Here is a 17314-nt window from a genome sequence, read left to right on the forward strand (position 1 = left end):
AAAATGAGTGGATTGTCTCCTTAACAGTCCTGGCTACAGGTTATAAGGTGCTTACTAAGTAAATGCCAGGGGCTTCCCAGGTGGTGCTAGTGGTAAGGAACCTGCCTGCTGGTGCAGAAGATGTAAGCGATGCGGGTTTGATCCCTGGGTCTGGAAGATCTCCTGGAGGAGGAAATGGCACCCCACACCGGTATTCTTGCCTGGAGAATCCCATGCACAGAGGAGCCTGGTGGGCTGCAGTCCATAGGGTTGCACAGAGTCGGACATAATCGAATCGATTGAGCACGTGTGCACGCAATAACTGTCAGGCCTCGTGTTAGTCCTTCAAAGACAGCATCTCCCCACTGAGTCTTCACAGCATTTTCTAGATGGTCAGAGAACTTAGGTGACTTCTCCAGCCTCACACGGTGACTGGAGCCAGGGCCCCAGAGTCGGTTCTTTGGGTCACGTGGAGAATGGGAGTCATTGACGAGAATCCCCGAGGACAGCAGAGGCTCGTGCTCCCAGGCCTGATATCTTTATCCCTCTCACCCTGACTTCAGAATGGGGGCGGCGGCTCCACACTCTCCTCTCTGCCTCCCCACCCCACCGTGTGTCTGGGATCTCGAGGTTGAGGCAGCTCCACACTCTCCTCTCTGCCTCCCCACCCCACCGTGTGTCCAGGATCTCGAGGTTGCGGCGGCTGTGAACTGTGCTTCTGCTTGTTTCTTTAGGAAGGGCCACACGGTGACCCACTACTCGGCTGGGGACAGAGCCCACCCAGCCCGAAGCCCCCACTGGGGGCCAGGAGCTACCGGGCTCTTTACAGACCCATTCTCAGCAAATACTCCTGCTGCTCCTGAGTTGATACTATTCTTTGCACTTTAAGGAAGGGGAAACAGAAGCTGTGAGAAGTTGCCTGTCTGTATCCAGATCACACAGCAAAGGGAGATCACACTCTGGGATTCCCAAAGCGGGGCCCCGCTCCCAGGAGGACACTGTCCAGAGCTGACAGGTGGGAGGGTCTAGGGCAGTGGCGTGAGCACAGGCTGGTCATACTCGAGAAGTTGCCTGTCTGTTTCCAGATCACACAGCAAAGGGAGAAACCTCTGGGATTCCCAAAGTGGGGCCCCGTCTCCAGGAGGACACTGTCTAGAGCTGACAGGTAGATGTGGGAGGGACTAGGGGGCTGGGGTGGAAACTGGCTGGGGGCCCTTTTCTCTTCCCAGGGTTCTGGGGCTGTGTCTGGCTGCATGGGAAGCTGGGCAGGTATTCAGATGCCAAGGTCACTAAGATCTCTGTGTTGTGAACTTCTTGCCCTGGATGCGAGGGGAAATTACCTGTGCTGTAGAGGCAAGGCCCTGCCTGGGAGGGAAATGCTTGCACCTCTCAAAGAAAGCAAGAAACGGTTGCGGGTTGAGCAGAGGAGACATCCAGGAGAAGAAGCAGAGGTGGGGAGGGGAGGTTGGTCCCTCTGTCTCCACGTCCCCAGGGCCTCCTGTTGTCACGACCACAGGGAGCTCTGGGCCATCGCTCCCCTGGTTTCCTCTGGCATAACCCAGACAGGTTGTAACCTTCAAAGTGACCTGAATGTTAAGAGAGAACCAGCAAGAAACAAACAGTAGAAACAATACAACCTAAAAACGCACAGGGTCCACAGACCCGGCATCCGGTTCCTCCATGGTGGCACGTTTATGGGGACCCCGAGCCTTGGTCCATCCCATGTCCTGCCTGAGGCTAGGTGGGACTAGATGTGCATCCTTTATTCTGTTCAGAATAAGAAAAGCATGCTGGCTTTGGAGTGAGAGGACCAGGCTCCGGTCTTGACCCTACCACTTTGCATCTGGAGAAGCTGAGAGAAGAGAGCCAGGGCTCAGTTGCCAGTTGTGCTGTTTCAACCTCACAGCCCTTTGAAGGGAGGTTTGCTGGGTGCATTTTTCAGAAGAGCAGATGTAACAGACTCAGATCACAGTTACTGACTTAGTCAACAGCCACGAGCATCTTCGGGACTGGGGTCTGAGGCCCTGACAAGGCCATTACAGTGGAATCTGATGGAAATGACAAAGCCCGTTCTGCAGATCCCAGCCTCATGTGAGCAAGGATGTTGATGAATGTTGTCAAAGGTTCCGAGGAAACAGCCCTCAAGTGGGACTAGCAAACTTGAGGGCCAGTCCTCCCTCTGCTACTAAATCACCAGGAGAGCCTGGACAAATCTTTTTCCTTCCTGACCTCGAATTAGTTTACCTGTACAGTTACAATCACTCCTTTCCCACTTTATGCTTATCTAGTGCTTGTGTCAGCTGTGTCTAGACTAGATATGTTTATCTAGTCAGCTGTGTCCAACTCTGTGACCACATGGACTGTAGCCGACCAGGCTCCTTTATCCATGGAATTTTCCAGGCAAGAATACTGTAGGAGTGGGTTGCCATTTCCTCCTCCAGGGGATCTTCCTACTCCAGGAATCAAACCTGTGTCTCTTGCTTCTCCTGCATTGGTAGGCAGATTTTTTACCACTAGCGCCACCTGGAAAGCCCTGTTTATCTAAGGACTTTTTACGTAATTTTCTCCTCTTTTGACAAACTAGATGGTCCCTTCCAAGGCAGCTCGGGAGAGAGCATAGGATGTGCTGCCCCCAAAACTTGCTTCAAATCCCGGCCCTGCTGCACATGATCTGGGTGTACTCCAGAGCTTCACCCCTCATCCAGGAGTGGGCATAAGCAGCACCCTCTTGTATGAGCTTTAATTTACAGTAAATGAGGTAAAGTGCTCGTGGGAGATGTTCTATAAACAGTGGCTACTGACACACTTTCTTGAGCATTTCCCCAACCTGCGTTCTAGAGCAGCTGATCCTGGGACCTTGCAGGAAGCCCCCCTCCCACTTCTTCTGTGCTCCGGGAAACCCTTTAGGGACAGGGGTTGAGAGCTCCCTAAAGACTTTGTCAGGATTGTTCACTGCTGTGCCCCAGAGTCTAGGACAGAGCTGGACACATAGTAAGATGGTCAGTAAGTGTCTATTAGAAGTAAGCAAGGCAGGGAAGGGGGAAGGAAGCGAGGAGGATGGAGGAGACGACCGTGATATCTCAGACCTAGGTTGCCAGGGGGGTGAGAGCAGCTTGGAAATACTGGTTCTACCCTAGGAGGATGTCAAGGTGGGGTACAGAGCAGGTGTGCCTGGGACTTTCCCAGGGGTGCCTTAAAGGGAAACTCTGTTGATGCCAGGGAAGCCCCTCCTATCCCATGCCCCCCACCCTGGCCTCGTGCCTGCCTGGCCAGTGCTTAGATACCCTTGCCTCACATGAGCCCCAGAGAGGGCAGTGCCGCACGAGAGGCTTCCTGTCTTCCAGGGAAAGCTACAGATTCCTCCATGCACTGCCCATCTCTGTCCTTAATGCCAGCAATTGGTTTTACGCCTGTGAGCAGCTAAGAGGGCAGCGCTGAGAATCAGCTTTGTAACTAGCCCTGCTGTGCCGCACAGAGTGGCCACTGCTCTGCTCACATCACCAGGACAGGCTTTCCTGCTCCTCCTTCTCCAATAGGTAGTGGCCCAAGTCGTACCTCCCTGTCTTGACTCTGTCCCCAGGGATGGAGCTGCCCCAAGCTTCCACAGCCGCTAGGGTAACCTGCTAAGTGAGTGTGTGTGTCTGTATGGGTAAAGGGGAGTTATGGGGCGGGGGTGTGCATGCGGGGTGTGAGTGTGTGTGTCAGGCGAAAGAAGGGTGCAAAATGCTTGTGTCACAAGCTGGACTTCTGGTTCTGCACTGAACCAGGGATGATTTATTACACGTCTTCCCCAGCCCGTTCTGTTCTTCTGAAAGCTACCCCCTCTTTCATTCTACAAGTGCAGCGAGGAGCAGAAATGTCTTCACTGTTTCATAATCACATCCTCACTGTTGTTCTTCACAGACACTGAGTCTCAGCTCTGTGTCATACCCCATGCTGGGCACTGAAGGAGCAGCCCGGCCCCCCACCCCCAGACACCTGGGCCAGGACCGGGCCAGAAATTGAGCTGGAAGGCCTCGGGCGAGTCCCCACCCTTCTCTGGGGCAGTTTCCCCATTGGTAACATGAGAGTCGTAAGGTTTTCACACAAAGGTTTTACAGATGAAGGTTCAAAGCTGAAGCACTTGTGTAATTTCATCTTCTTTCTTCTACCAAACTTCTTGGCATAGAATGCGTGGCCTTACCTGTCTAGGAGGAGGGGTGACCCAGGCAAGGACCTCGGACACCCACGAGCAAAACTCCCCATGTCAGAAAGCTGCCCCTTTTCTCCCCAGGCTGGAGACCCATCACTGAGACCCATCAGATCTCAGCTGAGCCCGTCACCCCAGGAGACCTGCCCCAGGAGACCCAGCTCTGGTGCATGAGCCAGTATCCTGGCTGCTGTCCACCCATTATGTTGGTTTGTCTCCAGGTGGTGGGCGAGTGGAAATTCAGCAGGATTCACTGTGACATCTTTGTCACCCTGGACGTCATGATGTGCACAGCCAGCATCCTGAACCTGTGTGCCATCAGCATTGACAGGTGAGCCCAGCCAGGGTGGGAGAGGTGACCCAGACCATTCACTGTGTGGGCTGCCCTGCCTCTCCTGCAGGGTTAGGCTCTATCCATGATGCTGAACAGCTGGCTGTGTGCCCGAGTCCATCTGTCTGTATGCATGTGTGTGTGCATGTGTGTCTGGCTGGCAGAGGACAGACCTCATAAAGGGAGGTGTGTGTGGACAACAATGCTACCAAGAATCCCTGGACAGAGATCAGCATAGAAGACAAACGCTCGACCTGACTGCAGGAGACCCTATCACTTCTTACTTATGTGACCTTGGGCAGATTGTGGATGTTCTTAGAACCCGAGTTTCATTGTCTAGAAACCAAGATGATGACACCTGCCCATGTGTGACTCTACCGTCAGTTGAGCGTTTTGTGTCCTGCACTGGGCACCTGGCCAAGGGGACTCAGGCTCTGCTCATTTTGCTAAGTTCTACATTTGGAGCCTTTTACTAATTTGCACACACAAGTCATATGGGCTTCCAGAAGCCCTGACTCTCTGCCCTCCACAGGATTCTTGGAAGATGAATGGAGCTGATGTCAGAGAAGTGCTGAGCAGAACCATGTGTGGCTCATAAACAATTAGTGTTGTTATTCTTTTCTGCTGAATGAGACCTAATCCTTGCTTTATGGGGCCCAAGCACCAATCCATCAATAAACACTTCTACCCTCCATGGGCCCAGCACAGGTGCAGCAGGTGCAAAGACCCAGGCCATGGCCCCTCAAGAAACCTAAAATCCAAGCAGGGAGACTGAAGTGGTAGACACAGTCTAGGATTGAATGGTAGCCTGTCAGTCATTAAGCACTTGATGAGTGTCACCAACTTCCTTGCTAAGTCCAGGACAGGAAAGGGTTGATTTAGGGTAAACAGGAGGGAGACCAATTTTCCATCCTCCCAAAGTGGGGTGTCTCTGTGGAGTGAGGAGTCCCTGGGCCTGCACCCCAGACTCAGGGGCCACACCCTGTGCCCTTTCAGGTACACAGCCGTGGCCATGCCCATGCTCTACAACACACGTTACAGTTCCAAGCGCCGAGTCACGGTCATGATCGCCATCGTCTGGGTCCTGTCCTTCACCATCTCCTGCCCGATGCTCTTCGGACTCAACAACACAGGTGAGTCCTGCCTCTGTCCTCCTGGGGCTCAGCTGGCCCCTGAGGGAGCTGAACCCTGGTGTGGATGCGGGTGGTGGCCCACCAAGAGCCTGTTCACCACCTTGGACTGAAGCCAGGCTGAGTCTCCTGGGTCAAGGTGACGCAGGTCTCCTGGATTGTTCCTGGTAAGATCAGAGAGGAAAAATGGCTTGCAGCACAATGGTGTTGGGTGAGGAATGGGGATAATGTTTCGGGAGGATGCCTGGCGATTTTCAACTTTGTTTATTAAATTGGAGCCGACCAGACAGCCTGGTAGACTGCATATCTGTGCCTGTCTGTATGTGTGCGCCCAGGGTGGGAGGCTGCTGCACCTCCATTACCCCTGATAATGAAGCTGCAGCCCCAAGGGCTGGCCAAACCCAGGCCAGGCCTGAGCCACCTGAAGCAGAAAACGTAGAAGAAAGTAAGAGCCCATTGTGACCGGGTCCTGTGTGAGGCAGTCAGGAGCATCTCAGACAGAGAAGGCACAGCCCCCATGAGGGAGGTGACATAATGCCAGCGTGCCTCTGGAGACCATTACTGAACAGGACACAGGGAAGACTCAAAAGCATGTGATTCAAAATCTAAGTGTTGTGGGAATTTCAAGAAGCAGGAATGGGGCTAAACATGCTTGAATTAATCTGGAAAGAGACCCTGGGAGACAGCACAGTCATCTGCCAGATCTGACAGGGAACTTGGAAAGACAGTGGAACAACAGGTTCAGCAAAGAGGACCAAGTTGTCTTGTTCCTAAAATTAAAAGGTATCAGATCTACCCCCCCCCCCCCGCCCCAGCCACTCCATACACAGGAAAAGCTACAGTAATAATCTACTTTTTAAAAATTATTTTCTCCTATTATTTTTTCCAAAAAAACCCGTGGCTCCACTTGTGCGCTCCTGAATGACAAAACGAATGAGGAAGCAATGAGGGGTTATTAATGGAAACGCTTGGAAGCAGCTTTTTGTTCATGGTTGTTTTTAATACTCTGATTTGCGCATTTGTTTACATCTAACACTTCCAGGCCACCTTAGGCATCTAGTCCTACTCTCTGTAACATTGCTCCTTGGCGGCAGGAAGGCACTGTAGCCCCAGGTTGGGGGGCCTCGCTGACGCACCCATCCCCGGGGCTTTCTCCCCCCTCCCCCAGACCAGAATGAGTGCATCATCGCCAACCCCGCCTTCGTGGTCTACTCCTCCATCGTCTCCTTCTACGTGCCCTTCATCGTCACCCTGCTGGTCTACATCAAGATCTACATCGTCCTCCGCAGGCGGCGCAAGCGCGTCAGCACCAAGCGTAGCAGCCGGGCTTTCCGGGCCAACCTGAAGGCCCCGCTCAAGGTCCCGAGACCCCCAGGGCGAGGCGGGTGGGAGGAGGGCTGGGATCCAGGCTGAAGGAGCCACGAGGAGGGCAGATTTCAGAGCTGGGGCCTCAGTGGGTCTTGAGTCTCCAGGACGGGGAGGTGGGGAGGGGGTGGAGACCACCCGGAAGGAAACCTTTGTCAGAGCGCAGCAGCTCTTGGCGCCCGGCTTGCTCCTCTCCTCTCCTTCCTCTTCCTTCGCTCACTCTAGCCTTTCATCTCCCTTTCCGGCCCTCGGATGCCTTCATCCCATCTTCTTTTCTGTGCTCCGTCCTCTTATGCTCAAACCTCCCTCTGCTCACCTGCTCTCACCTGCTTCCCTCCTCTGCCCCCTTTGCATTTCCACCCTGTGTCTTGTGACTTCTTTCCCACCCCCACCCCCCACTCAGCCCTGCCAGAGGAAGATGGTATGTGGGCACAGAAGGAATAAGAGCTTGGGGCTTAGGCACATCATGTTCAAATCCTGGCACTGCCGCTTTTTTGCTGAGTGACCTTGGGCAAGTTGCTTAACCTCTCTGAGCCTCAGTCTTCTCATCTGTTAAATGTGAATCAGAATACCGATCTCACAGGGTGGTCTTGAGGATTCAGTGAGAGAGGGACTGGGCATGCCCGGTAGGGTGCCAGAGCCTTAGCAGGTGTCACGTAGAAGTCAGAGTCCTGTTGTCCCTCCTCCTGCCCACCTCCTCGCATCACACTACCGACCTTCAACCTTGCCTTAGTTGCCTCCTCAGGCCCCGCCCTCCTAATCTCTGCCCTTCTCTGAGCTCCCAAGCCCAATCTGACTACCCTGCATTGGGTTTCTGTCCCTATCCCCCTCCCCATCATGACCCCATGTGCTGGCTCACTCCACAGGCCAACTGTACTCACCCTGAGGACATGAAACTCTGCACCGTTATCATGAAGTCTAATGGGAGTTTCCCAGTGAACAGGCGGAGAGTGGTAAGTGTTCAGGTCAGGGACCCAGAGCCTGGTCTGTCTGCCTCCAGGGAAACGACCTGCCATGATTCTCAGAGACCTCACCAGCTGGTCCGAGGGACAAGCCCCTCCCAGGACCCCCCACTTTGCCTCAGCTGAGGCCAGGCTCACCACACACACTTGTAAGCAGGCATGGAGCAAGACAGCTCAATTAATTCTACAGGGCACAGAGAAGTACCCTTAGTGCAAGGAGGTGAATGGAAGAAAGCGCTTGGCCATATAACAATTATATTAATGGCCATACCCATTAATTGAACACCTACCATCTTCCTATTTGCTCATCAAATCCTCACAGTGACCCTGAGAGGTAAGTCTTATTGATCTTATGGATCTTCATTTTACAGAAGACAAAACAGAGGCTCAGAGAGGTTAGGTAACTCACTCAAGACTAAAGAGAGAGTGAATAGCTGAGCCCGGACCTAAGTGACTCTCTGAAACCCATGCCCATGTTCTTTTTACTTGTACATACAGCCTGACAGACAGGCAGGTCTGGGGGCCTGAGGCTGGGAGCTGGTGGAGGGAGGGAGGGAGCAGTACACTCGGGGATCACAGTGCAGTGCAGCCTGTAATTAGAGCCCAGAAACCCAGAATCCCAGCAGATCCCAGGCTTTGCCCAGGGATAGTAGCACCGGGGTCCAAGCAGCACACGTCCCTTCCCCCAGCATGAGCAGAGGATGGGGGCCAGGGAACACGCGGAGAACTGTACACCGAGTCCAGGTCAGGTGTCTTCAGCAAGCAGGGCCCCTGCTTGCCACCTGAACAGTTGATGTTCACCTGCAAGGGCAGGACTCCAAGGACCCATTTGAGAGCAAGGATAAGGGCGCAGTGAGGCTGCATTTCAGAAGCTCAGGCTGAGCCCCCAAAGCCTGGAATAAGGGGGCATGGGGAAGGACCTGGGAGGCCATGAAGACCTAAGATCAGGGCCCTCCAGATCAGCCCAGCAGGGAAGATGTGGGGATAGAGGGGTTCGTCCTTCGGCACCTCCAGCAGTCTAGCAGGAGAAGTGGAGCTCACCTGTGAGTGCTGGTGCAAGTGCCTCATGTCAGCCGGGGCGGGGGGAACAGGGTGCCCTCTCTGTAGTTAGAACATGAGCTCCTGGAGAGGCAGGCATCAAACGTCAATCACTAACTTACTCTCAACATCCAGCTTGGCTCCCGGCACCTGGCTGGCACTCAGCAAGTATTGCTCAGCTCCTGGAAGAGAAGGGCCTGGGCATGAAGCCCCCACAGGGTAGCAGTGGGGTCACTGAAGCTGCCTGAGGATTGCTCCAGGGAGGGGCTGGGGGTGAACCAGCAGGTGGGGGCTGTCATGGGCCCTGGGTCCTGTACCCACCCAGTCCTGGCCTCCCAGTGACCATCCCCCTTGCCTCTCTGGCAGAGGGACCCTGGGGTGCTTGCAGGAGTCTTCAGAGGGAGATAAGGGAGTCTGGGTGAGGCCAGGTGAGGCCAGGCGAGGCAGGGGTTGCCAAAGGCTGAGAGCTTGCCTGGCTCCACCCAGTGCTCTCTGCCTCTGTGCAGGAGGCCGCCCGCCGAGCCCAGGAGCTAGAGATGGAGATGCTCTCCAGCACCAGCCCGCCCGAGAGGACCCGGTACAGCCCCATCCCCCCCAGCCACCACCAGCTGACCCTCCCCGACCCATCCCACCACGGCCTCCACAGCACACCCGACAGCCCCGCCAAACCAGAGAAGAACGGGCATGCCAAAGACCACCCCAAGATTGCCAAGATCTTTGAGATCCAGTCCATGCCCAATGGCAAAACCCGGACCTCTCTCAAGACCATGAGCCGCAGGAAGCTCTCCCAGCAGAAGGAGAAGAAGGCCACCCAGATGCTCGCCATTGTTCTCGGTGAGTCGGTCCTGGCTGCTGGCCACAGCCTGGCCCTGCCCAACCCTGGCTGGGTGACGGATCCAGCAATGTAGGCCCCCTTACCTGCCATCACTCCCTAACCAAGGCTGGTAGGTCACAGGACTGGCACTTTTCAGGCACAGGTCAAACCCAACGGCATACCTGACTAGGTAGATGCTATAATTATGCTCATTTTAAAGATGGGGAAATTGAGCTTCAGAGAGCTTGTGTAACTTGATCAAAGAGGATGCATGATTTAAACTCAGGCAGGATTCTTGCCTGGAGAATCCCATGGACAGAACAGCCCGGCGGGCTGCCGTCCAGAGGGTTGCACAGTCGGGACACCAGTGAAGCAACTTAGCACACATACAAGCACATGCCGATTGTAGAATCTGAACTTGACCAGTGTACCATCGTGGCTCTGAGAACCTAGTGACCCTGAGCAAGTCACTTCTCTCAATCTCCTTGTCAGCAGAGGAGACTACCTCTCAGGGTTGTTGTGGTCATCAAGTGATGCACGGTGGTGAAAGCATTTTACAACGGCAAGTCAGTACGGTTCACTGTGTTTAATGCTGCTATCGTTGAGGAATCAGGAAGTTTACTTGCCTCTACCAAGACCCAGTGTGAACAATTAAAGGGGCAGTGAGGCTTTAATTGAGGCTCCCCCCCCAACTCCCCCCCCTCCTCGGCCCAGCTAAATGAGGGTGAGCGAGACAAGGCTTTTGGGCGTGAGCTTTGGTGCCTGGGCGGGGCTGCAGCGAGCGATCTCGGTCCAAGTCCCCCACCCCCTACCCCACCCGGTGCACCCTCGGGCCCCGCCCCTCCCGGCTCCCCCGCCGGGCCCCCTGACTGCCCCCCTCTCCCGCAGGCGTGTTCATCATCTGCTGGCTGCCCTTCTTCATCACCCACATCCTGAACATACACTGTGACTGCAACATCCCTCCCGTGCTCTACAGCGCCTTCACGTGGCTGGGCTACGTCAACAGCGCCGTGAACCCCATCATCTACACCACCTTCAACATCGAGTTCCGCAAGGCCTTCCTGAAGATCCTACACTGCTGACCCTGCTGCCCACTTGCACAGCAGCCCGCCTCTCCCCTTCCCTGCCCTGCGGCCCCGCCTGGGGCCCCGGGAGCCGCGGGCAAGGGGGGCAGGGCGGCCTCGGCCATGTCCTCGCCCGCGGGCCCTGCAGTGTTAGCTCGGCTCCCGCCCCGCAACGCTGCGCACCTTGGAGCGGCGGGGGGCAGCGCTAGAGAGCGAGGCGCCACGGGCGGACCCCGGGCTCAGGGGCAGCTCACGGGGCCCCCCGCCCACTCCCAGGCCCTCTCTCCTTGGCACCAAAGACGCAGCTGCCTTCTCCGACCTTTCTCTGGGACTCTGGGGTGGCGGGGCCAGTGTCGAGGCTCGGAGGCCTGGTTTTCACAGGCCGAGCCGGAGCGGGCGGTGGAGAGGGGTGGACAGTCACAGCCCCCCAGGGCCCACACCTGAGAAGCCAGAGCTCTGGCCACGGCCCAAGGCAGTGTCAGGCCTGGGAGACCCGCGTACACCCCAGGTCTGGACGGACCCCAGAGAAGCCGAAGCCCAAACTCCTCACCCCTTCTCCCACCTGGCCTGGCAGAAGCCCCTCACTTATCCACATCAGTGGTCCTGATCCCAGCCCCGCCCACCAGGAGGTTTCCACGCCCCTGAGAGGGAGGAGCCCCGGTCTCCAAGGCCTGGAGTGGGGGTGGTCTGTGTGGACAGGACCGCGGCACCCCAAGCCTGCTTGGCTGACGGACACCGGTACAGCCCTTCTCTTAGTAAATGCTGGGCCAGCGGGAGCTCCGGCAGAGAAGGGGGACTCCGGCAGAGAAGGCGGGCTTGTCACATGTCTGGGGCCGGGGTTGGAGGTGTCTGGGGTCCTTGGTGGGGGGCCTGCCTCCCTCTGCCACAAGCCACTGTCCTTTTCTCTTCCTCTCGCCTCTTCGCAGTCCCGTCCCCTTTCTCTGTTGCCTCTGCCTTAGAGGGGCCCACGGCTGAGCGGCTGCTGAAGGGAGAGGGGCAGCTTCTCCTCTTGGGGGGGCCCCCAGGCCCCACACTCTGTAACATCACCACACATGCTCCACACTAATAAAACTTTGACAAGAGTCCCCTCCAGGCCCCCTCGGGCAGGGGGTGCAGCGTCCCCTCCGTCCTCCGCATCGGGTGTGGCCAGGGCTCTGTGTGTTCGGGGCTGCGAGCTGGAGAGACCCCGGGGTGGGGGGGGCCCTGACACCATCAGAGGGACAAGACTGGGTGCTGGGGGGGTGGCGGAGGAGCACAGGGGCTGTGCTGGGAGGATCAGGAGAAGAGGTGAGTGCCTGTGTGTGTTTCCCTCATCCCGGCCCCTCCTCCCCAGTGGACCTGAGCGCTCAGGGCTGCTGTGGGGTGGCCCTGTGCTTCACCTGTCGGCAGGATGGGGGCAGAACATTTCCAGTGGGAATCGTGTGGAGTCCCTAGGGTTCCCTAAAGCACCAGAGCCGCACGGCAAGCCAGGCTGCCTCCTGCCCTTCGCCTCCTCTCTCCAGGTCCGAGCACCTCTGCAGGCTCAGGCTTCAGCCCTGCTCACCCACCAGGGCAGACGAGGCTTCTGGAAACAGTGGCCTTTGAGGTGCGGCTCTGCCCGGGTCTGTGCCTGCGCCTTGCCCTGTCTGGTATCAGGACCCACTTACTGCGTGACGTGGCCTGGTGTCCTCCTGGCCTCCAGACCGGTCGCAGCCTTCCGGGGCCATGACTTGGCACTGACCCAACAACAGAAGTTTGGCTTTTTAAAAATGAAATATAAGTCAAGCCAGTGAAGGAGGAATATTCTTACCACCTTGAGAATAACAGTGGTGGTAACAAACAAGGTGCTGGCACCCACGGGCTCAGGCTCCTGGGAGCTGTCAGGGCATAATTTGCATGCTAAATACAATATTTTTAGCACCAAAAGTTTGGAGCACTTGACTTGCCCTGAACACTTAATTATGGACTTTGATCTTCTCCCTGAACCTGAACATAGTACTAAGCCCTGGGAGAGGCTCCTGTCCCCAGAACACCCGATTCCAGAAGATGGGCAGAGCGGGCTCCTAGTCTAGCTCAGGGCAGGGGGTCGATAACCCAGCCACGCCCTCCTGGGAAAGACATTAGGCCCCCAAGGGAGCTAGAACCCCCAGGGACCTCTCAGCTCTGTTACCCACCCAGGAGTCAAGGCACATGCATGAGGGCACGTGCACATACACACACACGTGCACACACACATGCGCACGCACACACATGCACACACACACGCACACACAGTCTATGAATGATCTTGACCCGGAACAGGAGCTTAAAAACTCCTGTTATCATTAGAAATCTTAGGGGGTCACACAGGGTGGAAGAGATGACAAAAGGACGGAGAGAGAAAAAGAGAGGAGGAAGGGAGGAAGGAAGGAAGGAGAGAGGGAAAGGAGGGAGGGAGGAGAGGTAGCCTGAGAGCAGGTTGGGGAGAGCACTGATGGAAGAGGGGAAGAGGGCAGGCAGGGGTGGGAGGCGGGGCGGGGAAAGCTGCCCACAGCTGTCACGAAGCTTCAAGTCTTTGTGCCAGACAGCAGATTGACAGCTGGAGTGGGCAGGGGGAGGGCTGGGCTCCACCTCCTCCCCCCTCAGTGCTTCGGGGGCAAAGGGATGGCGGGGGACCCAGGAGCACAAGGTGGAAGGGGGCGGCCCAGGCTCTGACTGTCTCCTTTGCCCCGATCAGCGAGGGCAGAAGGGAGTCCCAGGCTGGGCATAGCAGCCCTCTGTTTTTCTCTTTCCTGGCCATTCCCCTGTGCTTCTGCCTCCGTGCCCGTCTTTGTCTGTAGAATGCCTTTTAATCAAAGGATCATTGATCTGCCTTTATGGAACATGGAGTCTGCACGCCGGGCGCCCTCCCCCAGAGTGTAGCCAGGAAGCACCACTTAATGCAGGAGCCTTCCTGGTCAGGCACGGTGGGGCGCAGTGCAGCCATACTTTCAGATGTCTGCTTGTGGCCGCGAGTCTCCAAAGCTTCAGTCCCTTGTTCACCCCCTGCTGGGCTCTGGAGGAGGTCCAGGTGGCCACGGGCTCAGGAGATGTCCCAGGAATTGAAAAGGTGGTAGTGCAGGATAAACTGCTTCCATCCATCCATCCATCCATCCATCCACCCAGCATGGTCTTACTCGGTGAATATTCACTGAGCAACTGTTTATGGTACTCCAGACCCTGAGCGAAGTGCTAGGAATGAGCAGTGAAGAAGGGGGTTACCTCCCTGCTTTTGCGGAGTTCACAATCCAGTGGACGTCAGGCGTTAGCCCAACAATCACACAACGGTGGTGAAAGCTCTGGGGAGGGTCCTGGCTGGGTGCGGCGACCACTGTCACGGGCACGCAATGGCCAGCCCGTGGCACTCTTTACCTAGATGACGAGGGCGACTCGGGAGGTAGCAGCCCCAGGGTGCCTTGACCCCGGAGCAAATAGGTAGGGACCTGGGGAGGGCAGGAAGTCTGATGGCAGAAAAATCCCTCGATGGTGGGGCGGAGGCCCCTGGAAGCGACTGCACGTTCTGCTCCGGGTGGGCTCAGAACAGGGCAGTCAGCTGCCTGCACCCAGGGGCTTTGAGGACTAGTGTGCTTTGGGGGTCTTGCCGGGGGGCCCACCTACCTGGGTTGCCTTCCCACACCACCCCTGTCCTGCAGATGTGTGGCCCAGCCTGCGCCCCCCTGCCTCTCCGCCCTCCTGGGCCCCAGGACCCAGGCTGTGTCCGTGGCCTTGGCAGACACCTCTGCCTCACATGCTGTCTTCCCCCCTTGTGACCCCCGGTGGTCAGTCCATATGATGCCCCATTACAGAGGAGAGACCTTTCAAATAGGGAGGGTGGTTGTCAGGGGTCAAGGCTGGCCTTTGAGCCCAGGCCTTTCAACTCTGCATCTGATGTTATTCATCCAGCCCCTTCCCTGACCAGTCCTGAGTGAAGCTAGGAGAAGGCACTGTAGTCAGGAAAAAAATTTTTTTAAACAGGAGAGAGAAAAAGAAAACCATGTGGGACCAGACTTTTGGGGTGTGGCCCGTAGGGTGACTGAGTAGAACAATGACCATTTGCGCAGCTGGACCACATGAGTATGTGCTGGGGGTGGGCGTGCAGGTTAGGAGGAGCGGGTTTTGGTGGGTTTTCAGTAGCAGTAGGCAGGAGTCTGGGCATCCATGTGACTGGAGGTCCCCTCCTGCCAACCAGGCATCCCTCCCTTGCCTCTGGTTCTGGGGGGATCAAGGGAAGTAGGAACCTGGTGGGGAGAGAGTAGACCCTCTTTGCAGAGAGAGACGACGCTGGCTTAGTGGATCTCTGGGGGGCGGGGAGAAGGGGGCACTTGGTAGGATCAGCTTCCCACTCCCTCTCCCATCCCAGCTCTGCTACTTGGCAAACAAAGCAAGGTGAACGTTGCTGGGCACAGCCCCCGGCCGGCAGGGCGTCCGGAAAGGACTTTTACGTGGTTGGAGCCATGCAGGTCCGAGTCCACAGAAGATGCTGCGTGACCACCTCACTGGATGGTGCTTTCTGCCATCTTCACCCAGCTCTGTCTGGAGATGTGTGTGTGAGGCTGGAGGGAGGAAGGCAGACCCCACACCCCCAAACCCCCAGATCCCCAGGGTCAGATGCTAGGAGTCAGATGCTGAGGAAGAAGCGGGGAGTTGGGGGGAGGGAGGTGGTACCAGCTGGGACATGGGAGAGGCAGGAGGTTTCTTTCGTAGGGTTTTCCTGACCAGGTGCAACTGCAAACACTGTCCTATTGGCCCCATGAGTGTAGTCTAAGGAGGCCAGGCTCCGAGCTGCATCCAGGACACGGAAAGGATGGCGTGGGCAAGATAGAAAGGAAATTGCCAGGAGGAGACAAGTTTTGTGGTCTAGTTCTTCCCACAGCAGGTGCTGCTGTGGGTTACAGAGCCAAAAAGCCCAAAGCAGGGACACCCTCACCCCGGCCGATCTCAGTCTTGTCCAAATCGCTTCCCCTGCCCCGTTCCCCATCCTCTTCATCTTCAGAGCAGGTTGAGCCCTCACGCTGTGCCTCTGCCCTCTGGAACGTCAGCCCTGGACCCTTCCCCCTCCTGGTAGATGCAGGCACGGCCGCCTTACTTTGCTGACATGGAAGTGCTTGTATGTCTCCTGGGGCCTCGCAGCTGTGTGTCGGGGGGCATGGCCCACTGACGGGGCTTGCCCTGCCCTCCAGCTGGCCTGATACTACTTTAGGTGTGTTGCAAGAGGTCACAGGGTCACAGCCCACCCCCAAGGTACTGAAGGAGAGCCACCCCTTCTTCCTCTGGATGGGCTGGCAAAGAAAAATAGTCAGCTCCTTCCAAGAGTATCCTTGACAAAAGACTGCAGAAGGCTGGGTTGTTGGGGTCCTCCTCCAAGAGAAAAATTCCTCTGACTTGGGAGAAACTGCAAGAAAATAATGTTTTGAGTGCTTACTAACAGATCTGCCCTCTGACCACAGGGCATCTGATCATTATCACAAGCCAGTTAGATAAGCAGGAGATAAGCTGTTAGATGATGCAACCAAGTCTAAGAAAGTTTCAGCAGCCCAAAGTCACACACCGGTGTGATCCCCTGGAGGAGGGCATGGCGACCCACTCCAGTGTTCTTGCCTGGGAAATCCCACGGACAGAGGAGCCTGGCGAGCTACAGTCCACAGGGTTGCAAAGACTCAGGTATGACTGAGTGACTAAACACACAAGGTCATATGCTAGCGGATGGCCCAGCTTCATGGTCTTTCCACTACCCAGCCCCCGACACCTTCCCTCCTCACTTCAGCCCTGCCTGGCAGCTACCGCCATCCCTTCAGTTACAGTAACAACCCTGCTGCCTGTATCTGACCCAGCAGGCATGGATGGAGTGGGAAGGGAGGACCAGGTACTAATAGAATGCAAAAATAAGCAGATATAGTGATGGGGAGAAGGCAATGGCAACCCACTCCAGTGTTCTTGCCTGGAAAATCCCATGGACGGAGGAGCCTGGTAGGCTACCGTCCATGGGGTCACACAGAGTCGGACTTGACTGAAGCGACTTAGCAGCAGCAGCAGTGATGGGCTCACACCCAGGTAGGAACCTCACTGTAGGAAGTGTTGGGACAGAGTGACTGTCTCCGGCCAGGCAACTGGAGATGTCTTTACAGGCAGGGACAGGTGAGTTGGGTCTTGGAAGATGATCGGTAGGCCTCTGACCCACACTGGGAGGAGGAGGGCCCGGGACCAGGAAGAGAAGGGGCGTGGAGCGGGCCTGTGCTTGTGAGCATAATGGCAGGACCAGCTGGAGGGCCAGAGGCAAACGGGCCTGGGGGTGCCGGAGCCCCCTCTGGAATCCCCTCTGGAGCCCCCTCTGGAACTGTGTTCTGTGGGTGCTGGTTGGGGCCAGAAAGCGGTGAATGGTCTTGAACAGAGGACCTGAGCTGCTGCTCCTGCGTTCAGGAAGCCCCAAGGCTCCGCTGGTGCTCTG

The 17314-nt window shown here is 56.5% G+C and overlaps 1 protein-coding gene across 2 annotated transcripts in view; it reads left to right on the top strand.

The window, feature by feature from the left end:
- DRD2 (dopamine receptor D2) overlaps positions 1-11947 on the top strand; it is a 79776-nt gene extending 67829 nt beyond the window's left edge. For both annotated transcript variants that reach the window (XM_065944377.1, XM_065944378.1), the window contains 6 exons: positions 4390-4499; positions 5496-5632; positions 6798-6988; positions 7861-7947; positions 9501-9828; positions 10697-11947. In XM_065944377.1, the coding sequence (XP_065800449.1) occupies positions 4390-4499; positions 5496-5632; positions 6798-6988; positions 7861-7947; positions 9501-9828; positions 10697-10890 (1047 nt within the window). In that variant the 3' untranslated portion in view covers positions 10891-11947. The remainder of the gene's footprint in view (positions 1-4389; positions 4500-5495; positions 5633-6797; positions 6989-7860; positions 7948-9500; positions 9829-10696) is intronic.
- The last annotated feature ends 5367 nt before the right edge of the window (positions 11948-17314 follow it).

Source organism: Muntiacus reevesi, chromosome 9 (genome assembly GCF_963930625.1).
Source record: "Muntiacus reevesi chromosome 9, mMunRee1.1, whole genome shotgun sequence".
Taxonomy (NCBI): Eukaryota; Metazoa; Chordata; class Mammalia; order Artiodactyla; family Cervidae; genus Muntiacus; species Muntiacus reevesi.